Source organism: Ammodytes marinus, assembly GCF_949987685.1.
Source record: "Ammodytes marinus genome assembly, chromosome: 4".
In the NCBI taxonomy this organism is placed as follows: Eukaryota; Metazoa; Chordata; class Actinopteri; order Uranoscopiformes; family Ammodytidae; genus Ammodytes; species Ammodytes marinus.
In genome coordinates, this window is record NC_137233.1 from 3,274,950 (window position 1) to 3,293,942 (window position 18,993).

The following is an 18,993-nucleotide window of genomic DNA, read 5'->3' on the forward strand; positions in this document are numbered from 1 at the left end:
TCCCTCTAAAACCACTCTGTGTGGGGAACATGACGGCCAGACCAAAGCTCAGAGGTGACATGAGGATCTCTAACTGTCCATGACTCAAATCACTGCACCATCATTATTCAAACTCTAAGCTGTGTGTGTGTGTGTGTGTGTGTGTGTGTGTGTGTGTGTGTGTGTGTGTGTGTGTGTGTGTGTGTGTGTGTGTGTGTGTGTGTGTGTGTGTGTGTGTGTGTGTGTGTGGGGTGTGGTGGTGGTGTGTGTGTGTGTGTCTATTGAACAGACCTGGACCCAGCTGTGTGTCCTTCAAGAGTGACCGGTCTATGCATCAACCTATAAAGTTCAAAGCTGGACAGCAGTAACTATTTCTCTCACAGTTTGTTGTTTTTAGTATTAAGACATTAAAAACTCTAACAATAATCTTCAGAAGCATTTTACATTGTCGTGATTCCATCAGGATCCAACATGACCAACCAGACTCTCCTGGACCTGGACCCAGCTGTGTGTCCTTCAAGAGTGACTGGTCTATGGGCAAACCTATTAACTTCAGAGGTGGAGCCCAGTCTGCTGATCAGAGGTCAGAATGTAAATGTTTGTGTCAGTTACCATCCATCTCTCCTGAGAGGAAGTTTGATGTCTTTGTTGTGATAACTTCCTGTTCTTTAGTCTTTACGTTGTTTTTGTAAAAATTCTTAAAATTATCTTAATTTAAAAAAAAAAAAAATTAATAATTAATCTATATGAACCGACAGCGTGTTGGACCAGGACGTCTCAGAGGTTCCCAGTGGTCGCTCTGCCCAGCAGCAACAAACACACCTGGACTCCACATTCATGGTCTGTACATGCACAACAACTACTTTCCATCTGTTCTGTTCACAATAACTTCCATGTTTTACTTGGACCGTCTGTCCATCATGTTTCTGATGTTTCATATAATATTCTGTTGCAGCTGCTGGAGGAAAACATCGTCATGTTTGTGAAGAATGAACTGAAGAAGATCCAGAAGCTTCTGAGTCCAGATTACCCAGCATGCTTAGAGGGTCAGAGGGAGGATGAGGAGGTGTTGGACGGTGAGGATGAAGAGCAGAGGAGGAGCAGCAGAGAAGCATTTCTGAAGATCACACTGCACTTCCTGAGGACAATGAAGCAGGAGGAGCTGGCTGACCTTCTGTGGAGCAGTAAGAGGATTTCTCTAAAGGTTCAACATGAACGTGAAATGGGACATTTACTAAAGTCTCAAGAGAGGAAGGGGGAAAATGTGTGTGTGTGTATCCATATTTGCATTTTAAATTATAATTACTCAATGACGTTATTTCTACTGTTTTAATTCAGGAAGTCATTCTGAAGTTTGTCAGCGTGATCTAAAGTCCAACCTGAAGAAGAAGTTCCAGTGTGTGTTTGAGGGGATCGCTAAAGCAGGAAACCCAACCCTTCTGAATGAGATCTACACAGAGCTCTACATCACAGAGGGAGGGACTGGAGAGGTCAATGATGAACATGAGGTCAGGCAGATTGAAGCAGCATCCAGGAAACCACACAGACCAGAAACAACAATCAGACAAGAAGACATCTTTAAAGTCTCACCTGGAAGAGATGAACCAAGCAAAACAGTGATGACAAAGGGAGTGGCTGGCATTGGGAAAACAGTCTTAACACAGAAGTTCACTCTGGACTGGGCTGAAGACAAAGCCAACCAGGACATACAGTTCACATTTCCATTCACTTTCAGAGAGCTGAATATGCTGAAAGAGAAAAAGTACAGCTTGGTGGCTTGGTGGAACTTGTTCATCACTTCTTTACTGAAACCAAAGCAGCAGGAATCTGCAGCTTTGAAGAGTTCCAGGTTGTGTTCATCTTTGACGGTCTGGATGAGTGTCGACTTCCTCTGGACTTCCACAACAATGAGATCCTGACTGATGTGACAGAGTCCACCTCAGTGGATGTGCTGCTGACAAACCTCATCAGGGGGAAACTGCTTCCCTCTGCTCGCCTCTGGATAACCACACGACCTGCAGCAGCCAATCAGATCCCTCCTGACTGTGTTGGCATGGTGACAGAGGTCAGAGGGTTCACTGACCCACAGAAGGAGGAGTATTTCAGGAAGAGATTCAGAGATGAAGAGCAGGCCAGCAGAATCATCTCCCACATCAAGTCATCACAAAGCCTCCACATCATGTGCCACATCCCAGTCTTCTGCTGGATCACTGCTACAGTTCTGGAGGATGTGTTGAAGACCGGAGAGAGAGGAGAGCTGCCCAAGACCCTGACTGAGATGTACATCCACTTCCTGGTGGTTCAGGCCAAACTGAAGAACACCAAGTATGATGGAGGAGCTGAGACAGATCCACACTGGAGTCCAGAGAGCAGGAAGATGATTGAGTGTCTGGGAAAACTGGCTTTTGAGCAGCTGCAGAAAGGAAACCTGATCTTCTATGAATCAGACCTGACAGAGTGTGGCATCGATATCAGAGCAGCCTCAGTGTACTCAGGAGTGTTCACACAGATCTTTAAAGAGGAGAGAGGACTGTACCAGGACAAGGTTTTCTGCTTCGTCCATCTGAGCGTTCAGGAGTTTCTGGCTGCTCTTCATGTCCATCTGACATTCATCAACTCTGGAGTCAATATGATGTCTGATGAACAAACAACATCCATTTGGCCTAAAGTCTTCAGAAACAAAGCTAATATAACACATCTCCACCAGAGTGCTGTGGACAAGGCCTTGCAGAGTCCAAATGGACACCTGGACTTGTTCCTCCGCTTCCTCCTGGGTCTTTCACTGCAGACCAATCAGAATCTCCTCAGAGGTCTGCTGACACAGACAGGAAGTAGCTCAGACACCAACAAGGAAACAGATACCAAGAAAACAGTTGAGTACATCAAGAATAAGATCAGTGAGGATATCTCTTCAGAGAAAAGCATCAATCTGTTCCACTGTCTGAATGAACTGAATGATCATTCTCTAGTGGAGGAGATCCAACAGTCCCTGAGATCAGGAAGTCTCTCCACAGATAAACTGTCTTCTGCTCAGTGGTCAGCTCTGGTCTTCATCTTACTCTCATCAGAAAAAGATCTGGACGTGTTTGACCTGAAGAAATACTCTGCTTCAGAGGAGGCTCTTCTGAGGCTGCTGCCAGTGGTCAAAGCCTCCAACAAAGCTCTGTATGTGGACATATGAACCATGTCAAGTGTAGGGCTGGCCATTGAAACCCAGTTGAATTAAGGACCTGGTTCATCTTTTCTGAAAATACAAAAATCACTCAAGTTTGAGGTTAGAGAAGCTGCTATCGAGTCCAGTAGGTCCAATCCTTTATTGGCTACACATCGAGTTTAAATCCAATCACTTTAGCGTCGTATCCAATCATTGTTTGACATACGTCGATTGTCCAACAAAGTTTTTGGAAGAAATCGTCAGCCGTTAGTTGCTAAACCAAAGAGAATATGAAATCTGATTGTCAGTTGCTTGCAAGTTGCTTGGCTGTGGGATGTGTAAAGAGGTCGAACGTTTGGCTGCAATTCAGCGCAACAGAGTGTTGCAAGTCCTGTCAGTTAAAAATAGTGATCTAATTTTACAACCTGTGTTACAATGAGCTGAAATTTGAATTATACATTTGTTTGGGAGAGGCATTTGTTATCCCTGTAGATGGAAATATGATCTAAACGTCGTATATCAAGCTCTAAACATCTCATTAGCAATTAAAGCAATAACAAAAAAAAACATATTTTCTCGTTAAAGCTGGGGTATGTGATTTCTGATTGGTCAAAGTTAACATGAGCTGTACACTTTGACCAATCAGAGCGAGGCTCCGATTCTCTGTTCTTATTGGCTGTTGGGACTGTCCATTCATTTTGGCACGACTTTGTTGGTGTAGAGCGTGTCAGGGAGGGACCATAGGGGAGGGACCAAAGAGAACAAGTTGAGCGGTTGAGGTATTTGGATTCAAATCTCTATCCCAACTGCCATTCTCTCCCCAAATCCTCCACCCCAGCTTTAAGGACCCCCCTCCCTAATCAATAGTACTTGATTTTTTAAATAATTGTTCAATATTGTTTAATTTGTGTTCACTAATTCTCCTCCAGGCTGAGTGGCTGTAACCTGTCAGAGAGAAGCTGTGAAGCTCTGTCCTCAGTTCTCAGCTCCCAGTCCTCTAGTTTGAGAGAGCTGGACCTGAGTAACAACAACCTGCAGGATTCAGGAGTGAAGCGTCTGTCCATTGGACTGAAGAGTCCACACTGCAAACTGGAAACACTCAGGTCAGAATGCATCTTTGTTTAACTGTTGATCTTTCAAATCCTGCTCATTCAGCTTTAGGTTCATGTTGGTATGCAGGTAAACATCTGTAAATAATTTCCGCTGACATAATTTTCTAAAATACTGAATTTTATGATAATGATATTTTTCTAATTCCAGTCTGTCAGGCTGTCTGGTCACAACAGAAGGTTGTGAGTCTTTGGCCTCAGCTCTGAAATCCAACCCCTCCCATCTGAGAGAGCTGGACCTGAGCTACAACCATCCTGGAGACTCAGGAGTGAAGCTGCTGTCGGAGGATCCAGACTGGAGACTGGACACTCTCAGGTATGGACAGACAACAAGAGCTCACACACTGCTGGTGTCCTACCCCTCTATGTGTTTTCTCTCATAAAACTGGTAGAAATTCTCTATTCAAAACAGATTTCTCAATTCAGTAAAAAGGAGGATTTCAGGACAGGCCTTGTGCCAAGATGGAATGACTAAAGGTGCGAACACACCAAATGCGTTGGGTGCGGTGGCCAAAGCGCCCAACGCACCTGATCTGGCGCTTGGTCATTTTGTGTCAAAAAATGGTGCAACGCGCTCAACTAGTCTCCCCCCCGATATATTTATTCCCCTAATCAACCATGGCTGCGATCAGACCCGACCCGACACAACAGCGTTCATGTCCGCACAAAAACAACAACACGGCCAACAATTGTGCCAAAAGACAAATAAACAGCAACTGAACGGAACAAATAGCATTAAAACAGCATTGCAGATTCACGCCACTCAGAAATGAACACAAATAGCATACCAAACACATTTACAGCAGCATTGTGCGCAGGGCAGTAGAAAATAAAGGCAAGTAGCCTACATTACCCTACCTGGCTGTGACAGGACCGTGGCTGGCGTATATATAGGCATAAACACCGGTGCTTCGCTGTACTCGTTGTGAAAGTTCCCCGGACTTAGCCGTTATGTTTGGGTTCATTATATGGAGGTGGTGGCCGCACACAACCGGGTGAGTTATCTAACACTACCCGACCGGTGCTAACTTGGTTTATCGGCTAAAGCACAGCCGCACGTATTCACTGAATTAACCTGGAAGCCCATTTCTCCTGGCTCACTTTCCCCACGTCTTCTAACCCAACCCCCAGCGGCTTCATATCACCAGCCAGCCGCAAATACATTTCCTACTCTGTGTTTCTCAGCCTCTGTGTTGTCCTCCCACCGTGCCGATGTCCGTGACGTCGGGTCAAGCTCACCGCTGATTGGCCAACGCGGCTAAACGTCACGCGTTGGAGTGTTAAAAGTTAAATTTTTTGAACTCGCGCGGTGGTGCGATGGTGCGGTGATGCTTTACCGCAGCCAACGGACCCTCGCGCCTGAACCAATGGTTCCCTATGCAAAAATAGGATTTTTCAACGCCGCCACCGCACCCAACGCGTTTGGTGTGTTCGCACCTTAAGGGGGCTGTTAAGAATGTCTAGGGGCTGATACATATTTTTTCTTATTACTTTAATCGATTGACAGCCCTAATAAATATGAATATTATCTTCTCCTTCTTGTGTTAGAATGGTGGAGACAGTCGATGAGTTTCAGCCGCTTTCTCTAACACACTGACACACTGAGGAACACTGCTTCATGTTGAACAGCAGTTAGGACTCATGCTGATAGAAAATCATTCTGACTGTGTTTCCTCCTCCAGGGTGGACCACGGTGGAGAACAGAGGTTAAAACCTGGTCTGAGGAAGTGTAAGTGTAGATTCAGTTTGACTGATGGAGACAACATGTGTCATCCTTTAACTTTATAGAAATTAACATCAGGACACAAACAGAGAATAAACCCTTCAGGATAAACTGCTGCTGTGTTGTGTTTTTTCTCTCCATCAGATTCCTGTGAACTCACACTGGACACAAACACAGTAAACAGAAACCTCAAACTGTCTGACAACAACAGGAAGGTGACATGTGGGTGGGTGAAGCAGCAGCCATATCCTGATCATCCAGAGAGATTTTACTACTGGGATCAGCTGCTGTGTAGTGATGGTCTGACTGGTCGGGGTTACTTTGAGGTCGAGTGGAGAGGAGATGTTCTTATATCAGTGAGTTACAGAGGAATCAGCAGGAAAGGAGACAGTACAGACAGCAGGTTTGGAGGGAATGATCAGTCCTGGAGTCTGACCTGCTCTGATCTTTGTTACTCTGTCCGTCATAATAACAGAGGAACATCCATCTCCTCCTCCTCTGTCTCTCACAGAGTAGCAGTGTATGTGGACTGTCCTGCTGGCTCTCTGTCCTTCTACAGAGTCTCCTCTGACTCACTGATCCACCTCCACTCCTTCAACACCACATTCACTGAACCTCTTTACCCTGGGTTTGGGTTCTTGAGAGTTGGTTCCTCAGTGTCTCTGTGTCTGTAGGAGGGAGACAACTTCCAGTCCTGTGGTTTAGTCAGGTGGATTCAGCGATTCTGAATGATCGTCAATTTTCTTTTGTAGAAATCAGTGAATCTCCTCACGATCCACCACCTGAAGGTTAGCCTGTACTGTGTGCGCTGAAAAATATCTGGTGTTAATACACAGCCTAGGCTCTGTAAATTGGCATGTTGCTAGTTAAAGTGGGCCCCCTTTGTTTATATAATGCCAATTTAAGTACTGTGTGTCCCCATTGCAGCATACTGCATGCAAAAACACACTTTTTATGGTCACTTGTAGTTGGTTTACTGTAATGTATTCATTCTGTTCTTGTGTGAGGCTCTTTGAATTGACTTGTATTTACATTAAGAAGTAAAATATACTTAAAGTCAATGGTCCTAATGGAAAATGTAACTTTGTTCAGACAATATACTGTACAGTCCCTTATCCCTCTCTTTTCCACCCTTTATCTATCTCTCTCACCTCTTTACTTAAAAAAAAGGAAAATAAAAAATTAAATAAAATAAAAATAGAATTCCATCATATTTTTGCAACTGCATTTCGTTATTGTTTCCATTAAGAATAAGTTGTTGTGTCTGTGTGGTTCAGTAACAATAGCTAAAGTATAGAAATATGCTATTTTATACAGACCAGTATATTTACGTTATACACATTTAGTTTGACATGTTTCGATTTAAAAGAGTTAATACTAGTGTGTATACGAGAATATTTAAGTTAATTTATCACGTTAGACTAAATGAACCTTTTTGGATTATCACCGCTAGAGCTGAACAATAAGAAATTGTGATTGTTGTAAATGTTTAGGAAGTCAACTTGCACCATATTTTTGCGTACGTCTGCCTCTGTGACTACAGTATAAGTTAAGTTTCTTTATTTGTCAATGTAAACAAGACACATTGAAATTAGTCATTCGCATCTCCCCTCTCAAGTTACCACATTCCAGAGGCGGTCCTCACACAGGGTCATCCATAGTACAGCACCCCTGGAGCAGTTTGAGGTTAAGTGTCTTGCTCAAGGACACAATGGTAGAGATGGTGTGCACCGTAGATGTTATAGCAGCAACCTTTCTATAATGAGGAGTTGTGGGGTCTGTTTGGTTAAAAATTATAAAATATCTCTAGCTGAAGAATCTGAAATTGTGATTGTTGTAAGTGTTTAGAGAAGTCAACCTGCACCTCCCTTTATTAACCAGCAGAGTGCAGCATTCTCCTAACTTTTTAAGATAATGTAATTCACAAAGCATTTTAGCGCTAAAACTAGCTCCTACATCTATGAAAAGTTAGGAGTCCTCGAGAGTAAATCACAGACAATCTTTTGATGGTGTTTTGGAGAGATTTAATGCTAGTGAGCTTTATAAAAGGTACCTTAATAGCTGTAAGGGTTTAATGATCTTAGTAAAGCTATATTTAGAAAGTATGGACACATTTACATTTATTATAGTTATATAAAAAATATTTATTAAGTTCCTTTTCTTGCAGTTGCTTTGGGTTTACGATGCACTGAAAGTTACTGTTGGTGTCACGTTTGGGTTTTTTTCCTACTAGAGTAGGCCTATATGTGGCGCTTCGCAGCATCTCCTCCGTTCCACAGGTCTGCTACTGTATAGTTGCACATCTCGCCTTTTTCCTTCCCCATGCACTTTACGATTTCGCCGGCTGACAGAAAGCCGTAATGTTAACGTGTCTGCCTCTATGTTAATGAATTGGAAATGATACCGAGCAGGCTAAATAGCTTGAATGGCTGATGTCAGTTAGTGAATATAAAAAGGAAGGAAGGTTATGACTGTTTTCTAGCAAATAGCAACGCCTTTGAAACGGTCAATATGAAAATGAAAGACTGGTGATATAAAGTTGACTTGAACTTTCATCTGTAAACTAAGTTGAGTTTTATTTTGTCGGAGCAGTTAATATTGCTATTGACAATAGTGCAGTGCCATTCTGGTTTCAACCGGTTTTTGCCTGTTCTTCTTGAATGCACATTAGCGTCCAATGTTCAGCTTTAAAGTCGATGTAGAATGTTTGCTTTTTTTTGTTTAATTTTTTTCTAATCATACCTGCTATTGGATCAGATTATTAGTGCGGGAAATATATTTGGAGTGGGCCAGATGTAATACTTATTAACCCTTTTGAAAATGGGTAAAATGCCTGACTGTTTCTGACCATAATGTGCCATTATTAAATATCATTCGGCAACTGTTTTTGGTTTTGCCACCACCATCTTGCAAATGTATTAAAGGTGCTGTAAGCGGAATGGTTCTTTTAGCTAACTTCCTGTCAGTTACTGCAGTTAGCAGTCCCCTCCCTCGTCCCTACGTCACCACATTAATGCACTGCGGTCTTCAAGCAGCGAGTTATCTAGCATCATCTCAGATCCATAAGTGTGATAAAACATAATTAAAACCATCAAAACAGACATTGGGAAGGATTTTTACCTGCTCCGCCATTGTAGGCGCATAAACATTCACCCATCTGTCGCTCTGGCGTGCACCGGCAGTGAGACCATGAGTGAGACGGATGTCGGTTTGTAGCGTTCTCTCTTGTGATTGGATATTAATTTCGGGATCCCCCGAAAAGTTTATTTGCCGATTACAGGCAGAGCAGCTGACTGAGAGATCGGCTTTATGAAACGCGCACATTATGTTAGTGATCACTGTATGAATAAAGAGCGATTTAACACTTATATTCACATAAATAAATCGCTTACTTCACCTTTAATAAACTGTACGGCAAGAGCGGTGCCTTTTCTATACCTGAGGGAAGATATTTACTTTATTAAATATAGGGGAGAACGGGGTAATCTGAGCCACTTTTTACATTTGCTCCCCTCTAAGCGAGCTAAACTTATTTATCACTCAAATTTACACATTTCCCATTAATTCCGGATGTTTCATAGAAATGGGCATTAGCAGAATTTTTTCAAGACAAAGGGCAGTGAAAATATGATTGTTTTAAAAAAAGTTGTCATGTGGCTCACTTTACCCCAGCTGTGGGGTAAACTGATCCAACTGATCTTACTTTTTCCACTCTGAAACTACCATAACAACACATTGTAACAGTAAGAATACTAAAAGCTAGCCACACATTCCAGAACTAATGTCGGACTAGTAAAAGAATGATGGGGTTTGGTCAATTAAGCAAAGCTAATTTTCTAAACACTTGAAAGTAACTCTGAACAAAATCAAATACAACACATTATAATTCAAAAGGTTTTAATAAGATTCAAATGAACGGTAGAACCAGTTAGATTAGAACACAGTCTGGGGGTCAGAACACAGGACCCTTAGAGCCAGCTAGTGTCTAGGGGTCAAAGCATAGGAAAATCAGAACCAGTGAGAGCAGCCTGGGACTCAGAACACAGAAGAAGACCCAACTGGATTATAACATCAGCCTGTCATACTCTACAACTAGGCCTACTCTACATTCCAGCCCTGAAGGTTACAGGGAAAGATGAGAAGGTGCTCTTTCCGTGTGGTTGCCCCAGGTCGTCTTCCTGGTGTATTTCCTTGGCATGATGGCTTTTCTACAATGTGTATGACATTCAAAATAAAACATATGTCATGTAATATTACATTAAAATATGTTTAAGACTAAACTTAACTTGTGCCTCATGGTGGGGGAAAGTGAGACAGTGGCTCACTTTCCCCCACAGCATTTGGCTCACTTTCCCCCACCACCACAATTTGAGAATAAACTACCTCTCTTTGCATTTCAGGCTAATCTTCAGTTATCAGCATCACATGGTTTCATATGTTGGTAGTTCATCAACACGTATCATAGAAGTTTTTCTACATGAATATATTTGCTTTGACACAACAGTTGATTAAGTTGACAGCAAGAACATTTACTTTTACATGCAAAATACCTATTTTGGTGAAAAAAAAACATGCTTACCACAGCACCATGAGGTCCTCTCTTTCAGGGCCATGGGGAAATGAGAGGGGCTTGAAAACATATATCTCACATGACCACAAATGTTTTCCGTTGCCTAGATACAGGGGGTGGCTCACATTACCCGATGCCTCAGATTCCCCCGTTCTCCCCTACATATATATATATATTTTTTTTAAATTCCTACTCATGCATACTTCAAGAGAACATTTTGTTGTGTGTGTGTGTGTGTGTGTGTGTGTGTGTGTGTGTGTGTGTGTGTGTGTGTGTGTGTGTGTGTGTGCAATAACTCCAATAAATTCCTGTAAATCAACTGCTATTAACCAATGTTAATTAACACACATGCAAAAAAGTGAACACAGACATGCAACCACACACACACACACACACACACACACACACACACACACACACACACACACACACACACACACACACACACACACACACACACACACACACACACACACACACACACACACACAGTCACACTAGGCCTACATCATAAAACTTACTCCTTAAATGTCATATCCCCTACAGTTACTTCCCTAGTAAAATATTTGCCACTTGCCAAATGTCCAGGAATTCATACGCACTCTGTAAAATCTCCAGAAGTAGTTTCAATAATTCAGTCACAAAACACAAGTGCATTTAGCCTATAAGTGAATCATCTATCTATCTATCTATCTATCTATCTATCTATCTATCTATCTATCTATCTATCTATCTATCTATCTATCTATCTATCTATCTATCTATCTATCTATCTATCTATCTATCTATCTATCTATCTATCTATCTATCTATTTATCTATCCATCCATCCATCCATCCATCCATCCATCCATCCATCCATCCATCCATCCATCCATCCATCCATCCATCCATCCATCCATCTATAACTGAATCACAGGGCAACAGTAATCTAGTGGCAGCAGAAGCACATTCTCCCAGATGATGAATAACATGAGATCAGAATTCCACAGATGTTAACTGGCTCAGAGAGGGACCAGTCACTAATACGTTTTTGGACTCTAGACAAACAAAGCTTTTACACATTTGTATTGTGAGACCTCCTGTCAGGGGGCCCATCAGGACTTCCTGTATAGGGGCCCAGAATTTGGTGCTACGCCCCTGGTCAGGGGGGTGTTGTAAGATTTTTTGGTTCAGAATCGCGCCCTTTCATTTGCTGTTCATTTTTAACTCGTCTGAGCACAAAGCTTGTTTTTCTGAGTGGACCTGAACGCACCATTGGTAGGTTCTATAAAAATGATTAATTTCATTATGTTGTTGTTTAAGTCTCTGTATGCTGACAATAAACTACTTGAACTTTGAACATACTTACCTCACTCAGTTTTCAGGTTAATGTTTAACTCAAACCGTCTGTAAGTGTACACCTGCATGAATCATATTTGATAGACACATTTTCGACATGATCACTATTAAAAAGGATACAAAATATTTAAGTAGAACTAGCTTCAACATGTAAACATTGATATTGGAATATTAGTAACAATACAAGTTGTACTCTTACTTAAATAAGCAAAAAACTTCTGATTTTACTTCATGAAGGAAAACCTCTACAGATGATGAGAGACTGTTTCCACAGCAACTGACACTCAGTTAAAGTGATTTGAGATTTTAAATCTACAAATGAGCGTCTTCTGATTCCTCTTCAAACTCAGCATGTGTCTGTTCTTTATCTGCCACTGTTAAACCTGCAGTGTGTAGAATTGTGGGTTTTATTTCCTGGCAGATTTTGTAGAAAGTAATTATAATATCCATAAGTACATTTAATTTAGTGCATAATAGCTGAATTTTTTTTTTAATTATTATTTTTTTCCTCAGAAAGGGTCTCATATATGTCCATATTTCTGCATATTTTGGACCAAGGCCTAGTGCCGCCATCTTGAAAGTGTCATAGTTGGAATGTCATCAGGTGCATTGTTTGAAATTTAGAATTGTTCTTGTCCTTAAAGGCCACTGTAGCTTCTGTTATTATTCGAAAGGGTTGGGGTTACCCAGGGAGTGTTGCATTCTAGAACTTTGTAGAACTTTCTTGATGATGTCATAGTATAGTATAGGTAAGGGTTAATGCCCGACGAGGTGTCCAGGTATCAGGAGTTAATGGACACCGTGGAGGCGAGAACTGTCCGACGCGCAGCGGAGGACAGTTGCCTTCACGAAGTCCATTAATCCCTGATACCTGGACACCTCGAAGGGCATTAACCCGCTTATACCATAGTCACCTACTAATAAAAATAATAATTAGACCAATCAGTTATATTTTCATGCCTTTTTGCGATCAAATTAGATTTTTTTTGAACGAAACTAGATTTGTTTCGAACGAATAACAACTTGTTTCCACAGCAACGCCCGAGACCCCGTATACTAACTGGAATACCCATTGCAAACCCATAAGGTTCTTATGTAATGAAAACGTAGTTCAGTACTCCAGTCAATAGGAACAACCAAGGATACGACCTGGCAACGACATAATTTGGCTTTAACGGTGCGTTCAAATTGTACTGGGAAGTCGGACCGGGGATAATACGAGCAACGGGAGACTGCGGCAGCTGTTAGCCACAGACCTACTGTTATGCTAGCAATATACAAAGTCAAAAAACATTGCGCACGCTGTACAAACAGTAAATGTAATCACCCAACATGTTTAACAACAGTTCCACCGAGCTAACAAAGCATTTCCCCCAAAATAAATAACGCATTTCACGGAGAATGTGACTGGCGAACATGTGTATTACGGGCTACAGCCTGAAGTTACGTGAGGCAGTGACTGACTGACAGCAGTAGCCTATGTCCAGATAGACAGTGAAGCCGGTCTTTGGTGGCTAAACACATGTAAACTCAGTTACAAACCTTTTGTCAAATTAAACAGGGGTCTTACTCACCTTTTTAACGAGATAACCATTGACGTTTAACCAGAGGACATTAAGTTTAGCCACTTTATTGTACTACTATCGTTACTACAGCTCTTGTGTTACGACTCGAGCGCCATCCTGTGGTGTCCAGAGGCTATTGCACGGCAGGATATTTTAGGCTTTATAAATCCCAAATCCCTTATCAACACAGTTTAATCAGCGGCGAGCCGGCGACGCAGTGGACAGAATGTAAACAGTTCCATAGGTGTCCATACATCAGAAGTTAATCCACACCCATGGAATGTACTCCAGCCAATCAGAATAGAGTATTCACACAGACTATGGTATAATAGATTTTATTTGGACATGGACATGACAATGTCATTGGACGAACCAGATGCATTGTTTACAGTGTGTTAGCATAAATGCTAGTTTACAACACCTGTCCACAGGAGGCTTTTTTAAAAACAACAAAATAAACTAAACAAAACAGAAACAAGATCAGATACTGATAAAACAATGATAATTAAAAGATTAAAAATGCAGTATACAATAGAGTACAGAGCAGCAATATAATGAGTCAAATATATATATAGGCACGTAGAGTAAAACAAAGGCAGCATGATCAAACAATAAACCAGTTGTAAATTATTTGTGTGAGCACTGTTGATTTGATTTGAGCCGTTGTTTAAGTTCTCTGTTAAAAGTGCTGCTATTAGTCTCTAGTTTTAGACTAGTGGGCAAGAGGTTCCACAGTTTTGCCCCCTTTGCAGAGAAAACAGACTGACCGAAAGATGTCTTGTGCATTGGAACAAGACAATCACTATTGATGGAGGCTCGTGTATTTGCCCGACGAGAGCTCTGACTGTCTGATGGCCAATTCAGACAACAGTGGTGACACATGGTTATTTACACACTTGAAAAACAATTTAAGATTACTCAAATTAATAAAGTTATCAAAGGTGAGAAGGTTGTGTGTTTTTAGAATGCCACAGTGATGCCATCTCATGGGTTTCCGGTCCATGACTTTTATTATATTCATATTACACACTGCACCTTTAAGACATCAGACCTTAACCCGACTTATCCCTCTCAGTTATCAGATTAATGTTTAACTCAAACATCTATGCGGAGGTGTCTTACTTCAAGTTCAGTTAGACTTCGTGTGGACGTTGTGTGGCAGTTTGGATTCATCCTAAAGCTCCAGCTCAAGGTAAGGCAACAATTCTGGTCCAATTTGTGAAAGTAATGATAAATGAATCAATTACTTCAGATTTGTTTTGATCAATCATTTAAATCAGGAACGTTGCATATTGATTGACTTTTTATTATGTTATAGGAATCCTAAAGTGAAAACATTTCGATATATTATGATATAACATGCAAGACTTGAGTAGCTAACTACTAGTGACATTGGGGCGACTGTGGCTCAGTTGGTAGAGCGGGTCGGCTGATGATCAAAGGGTTGGAGGATCCCCGCCCTGCCACCTGTGTCATAGTTGTTGTGTCCTTGGGCAAGACACTTCACCCACTTTGCCTCGTGTGAATGGCGATAGTTAGCCTGCTATCGGTGTATGAATGTGTGTGTGAATGGTAACGTGGGAAAGGAAAACAGGTCTCCCTTGCAAAAGAGTCTTCGGTCTCAATGGAATATACCTGTAGAAATAAAGGTTAAAAAAAATAAAAAAATTAGCTACGACAAAGGATCTGAAAGAAAAATATAAGACAATCCAGAATTTGTCCAAGCTCATAACTCAGAGTTTGACAGGATCACGTTATAACGAAATCAACCAGTTTTACATTATGACATGATACCTGCTGGTTTGTTTAATTTACAGTGAGATGACCTGTATAAATAAAGGTTGAAAATATACAGTATAGTCTGGTTTTCATAACATTGTTTCTATAATGTTGTTCTGTTAAATTGTGTTCTACTTTAAACTTTGTGAATGTGTGTTTCCGCTTGTTCTGCGTGTGTCCAGCTGCAGTTCATTTGCCGATTCTTTATTGAAGGAGCAGTTTAGTAACATATTAACTTTAATTGAACTTATGTGGCAGCAGCATAAATGTATTTTATCTCTGAGAGCAAAGTTCATGAGGACGCCTCCTGTCACTGTCAGATATCATATTACTACAGGTGAAACTCGAAACATTAGAATATCGTGCAAAAGTTCATATATTTCAGTAATTCAACTTAAAAGGTGAAACTAAAATATTATATGGACTCATTACATGCAAAGTGAGATATTTCAAGCCTTCATTTGTTATAATTGTATCTATTATGGTTTACAGCTTATTAAAACGCCACATTCAACATCTCTGAAAATTTTTATATTATATACAATTCTATAAAAAAGGATTTTAAATACAGAGATGTCGGCCCTACATAAAGTATAATCATCCATATGTCCTCAGTACTTGGTTTGGACTCCTTTTGCATGATTATTTTCCTCAATTCCAATTCATTTTCCATGATATTCTAATAATATGAGTTTCACCTGTAATCATATTACTATATCATCACTGTTGGAGCATTTTCATTGCAGCTTCATGGCGCCATCTAGTGGCCTGATAGTAGAAGTACAGCAGCTGATGGCAGCTTCCTCTGCCTCACATTCTCTGACTGCATTCACCTCACACTGATGAACAGAGAATTAGGACAAACAAGATAGTGTTGGAGAAGCAACTTTGAAAACAAAGCTGCACAAACTACAAATTACTACACAGTGGAAGAAATTGAACTATAGAGCAAACCTGCTCTAGGGATAAATCTAGTTTAGTTAACTAAAGCTAGATGGAAAGAGTAGTTCAAACTTTGTAAAGAAAATACTTCTTGACTCACTATGCAGATTTGAATGTAGTTGAACTGCTAGCAAGCTACTGCAAAACAATAGATGGAAATGAGGATTTCAGTTGATGTGTTCCCTCTCAAGGTGAAGGTGTGTGTGGGCTGATGCAGCATGGATCAGAGTGAGGACAGAGAGGAGGGAGTCCCTCCCTCTAAAACCACTCTGTGTGGGGAACATGACGGCCAGACCAAAGCTCAGAGGTGACATGAGGATCTCTAACTGTCCATGACTCAAATCACTGCACCATCATTATTCACATTCAAAGCTGTGTGTGTGTGTGTGTGTGTGTGTGTGTGTGTGTGTGTGTGTGTGTGTGTGTGTGTGTGTGTGTGTGTGTGTGTGTGTGTGTGTGTGTGTGTGTGTGTGTGTGTATGTGTATGTGTGTGTGTGTGTGTGTGTGTGTGTGTGTGTGTGTGTGTTGTGTTCATAATACATTTATTATTCTTCCAGGATCCATCAGAGACCAGACTCTCCTGGACCTGGACCCAGCTGTGTGTCCTTAAAGAGTGACGACTCGTATGATGCTCTCATTAATTTTAAAGGACAACAACCGTCTGCGACAGAAAGGTAAACTCACTGAAATGTTCTCGTATACAGACTAGAATTAACTTTTAGTACCTTGACATGTTTCGACTGCTAAAGTGCAGCTACTAATAAGTGTTCGTTAGCAACCGCCCCCCCCCCCCCCTCTAAAATCGCCACTGGCACGCATGTTCGCAAAAGCGAAAGAAATATCTTTATAATTATATAATTATAATAGTTAATGGGAAGGAAAAACCGGGGTGTACAGATGGGTTTTGAGCCTTGATTTAAAGGCAGAAATGGAGGGGGAATCGCATATGCCACGTGGCAGTTGGTTCTACAAGGGCGGAGCAGCTAGTGGAAAGTAAGTTTCTGAGAGTTGTGCCAGTGGCATGGCTGTATACGCTGGTCAGCAAAAGAAAGTGATTGTCTACAGTAGCTCAGAAGAGAGTGACATCTCCATTACACTTAACGACACCACTGATGAGAGTTCAGATGGCCAGAAAGATGATGATGGTGACTTTGTAAAATATTTACTTTATTTACTTCAAATAAACCTTAAATAAGTGATTGTCTAATGGATTTGTTTTGCATTAAAGTTTATGAGATATATATAAATGGCACAATTTACCCCATGGTATTCTCTCCAACCGCAGAACTTACACCACACCTGGGGCAAGTTGTGCCACAAGACAACTCTTTTCCGAAAGCTATATTTCTTCAACAGTTTATGTAGCTGAGTTGGAGACTTTACTGTCAAGTCCTCACGTTAAAGTCCCTTTGAGTAAAAAGTGGCACATCTCTCCCCACTCTCCCCTATTGTTCTTCCAGGATCCATCAGAGACCAGACTCTCCTGGACCTGGACCCAGCTGTGTGTCCTTAAAGAGTGACGACTCGTATGATGCTCTCATTAATTTTAAAGGACGACAACCGTCTGCGACAGAAAGGTAAACTCACTGAAATGTTCTCGTATACAGACTAGAATTAACTTTTAGTACCTTGACATGTTTCGACTGCTAATCTGCAGTTACTAAAAATGTCTGTAGATTTGTGCTATTAAAAAAAAACGATCAATAATTGTGAACATTTATTCTCAAATCTGAAAGCTGCTCAGTGTATCTACTTTGTTCTGGGTCAAGAGCAGATTATTTACTTTGTCCTATAAAACTAAATATATTTATAATTTGTGTGGTAAAACCATGGTATGAGCTTCTAGAAGTGGTGAGGTTGCCTTTAAGGTCCCATATTATGCAAAATGCACTTTTTCAATGTTTTTGTACATAAATATGGGTCCACGGTGTACCAAAGAATTTTTCTCGCTTTGTCATCATAGTGAGAGAAGCCACCTCCCCCCACATTAGTAACCAGAAACCTCCACCGTGCAGTAGTCTATGATAACCCCTCCCCCCATTTCTTATTGGTCCACGGCGCCAAGATCCTCTGGAAAATATTTCGAGCGACAGCCATATTGTTTTTCCCTCTAAGCGACAAGATGCTCGTAGTACAGCAAAGCATGTATGCAGAGTGTTGCATAAACAAACACTTTTGCATTTTGCTCATAATCCACTAATTTATCTTAATCACAGCAGTCTATTAATGCCGCGTTTATAACAAGACAAAGATTAGGAAGCTCCTTGTGTAGTAATTTCATCGGTGAAACTAAAAGGAATGTCCTCAATGGTTGTTTCCCTGTTATTTACTTAGTGTAGCGTGTAGCTTCGGGAGTAGCATCCAGGTTTTGCTCCTATTACACTATCTTAGCTTTCCCATTGCAGTCTAACAATGCCTCGGTTTTAACATGACAAAGGATAGGAAGCTATTCCTGTAGAAATCAAACTTTGAAGCTAATGTTTTCACTGGTTTTAATCATGTCAGGTCATGTCAAACTGTTCAAAGTATGGCTAAGCTCCTGCATTAGCCATTTCGGTTATTCACGTGAGGCGCAGTGTCTCTCTAGTATTACGTAATCACGGCAGAGACGGTGGGAGGTCCCGGCACGGTGGGAGGGCCCAGCCAGATCGCAGGCTGCAGACACCAATATAGGTCATCCCGAGACCAGAGGAAAATCAGGGTATAGAGGCTTGAACAATCCCAACCAAGTATTCCCCGGCTCTGTTCTGCAGACACCGGGCCAGTCCTTGGAGGGTAACCCTAACCAAAACCTCAGACATGATGTGAGCTAATTCTTTATGATTCCTCCAC

At 41.3% G+C, this 18,993-nt stretch overlaps 2 protein-coding genes across 2 annotated transcripts in view; both read left to right on the forward strand.

Moving 5' to 3' along the window:
* Nucleotides 1–18,993, forward strand: part of LOC307249221 (uncharacterized protein) — a 72,816-nt gene that overhangs the window by 11,859 nt on the left and 41,964 nt on the right. The window contains exons 3-4 of the mRNA XM_080025863.1: nucleotides 16,719–16,835; nucleotides 17,622–17,738. Coding sequence (XP_079881989.1) covers nucleotides 16,719–16,835; nucleotides 17,622–17,738 — 234 coding nt within the window. The remainder of the gene's footprint in view (nucleotides 1–16,718; nucleotides 16,836–17,621; nucleotides 17,739–18,993) is intronic.
* Nucleotides 1,045–6,639, forward strand: LOC307249380 (protein NLRC3-like; the record flags this gene model as incomplete). The annotated part of the gene is given in 7 exon segments (XM_080026065.1): nucleotides 1,045–1,163; nucleotides 1,318–1,751; nucleotides 1,754–3,144; nucleotides 4,063–4,236; nucleotides 4,394–4,558; nucleotides 5,925–5,971; nucleotides 6,110–6,639. Coding segments are annotated over 7 exon segments (2,778 nt in total). The 5' UTR covers nucleotides 1,045–1,126.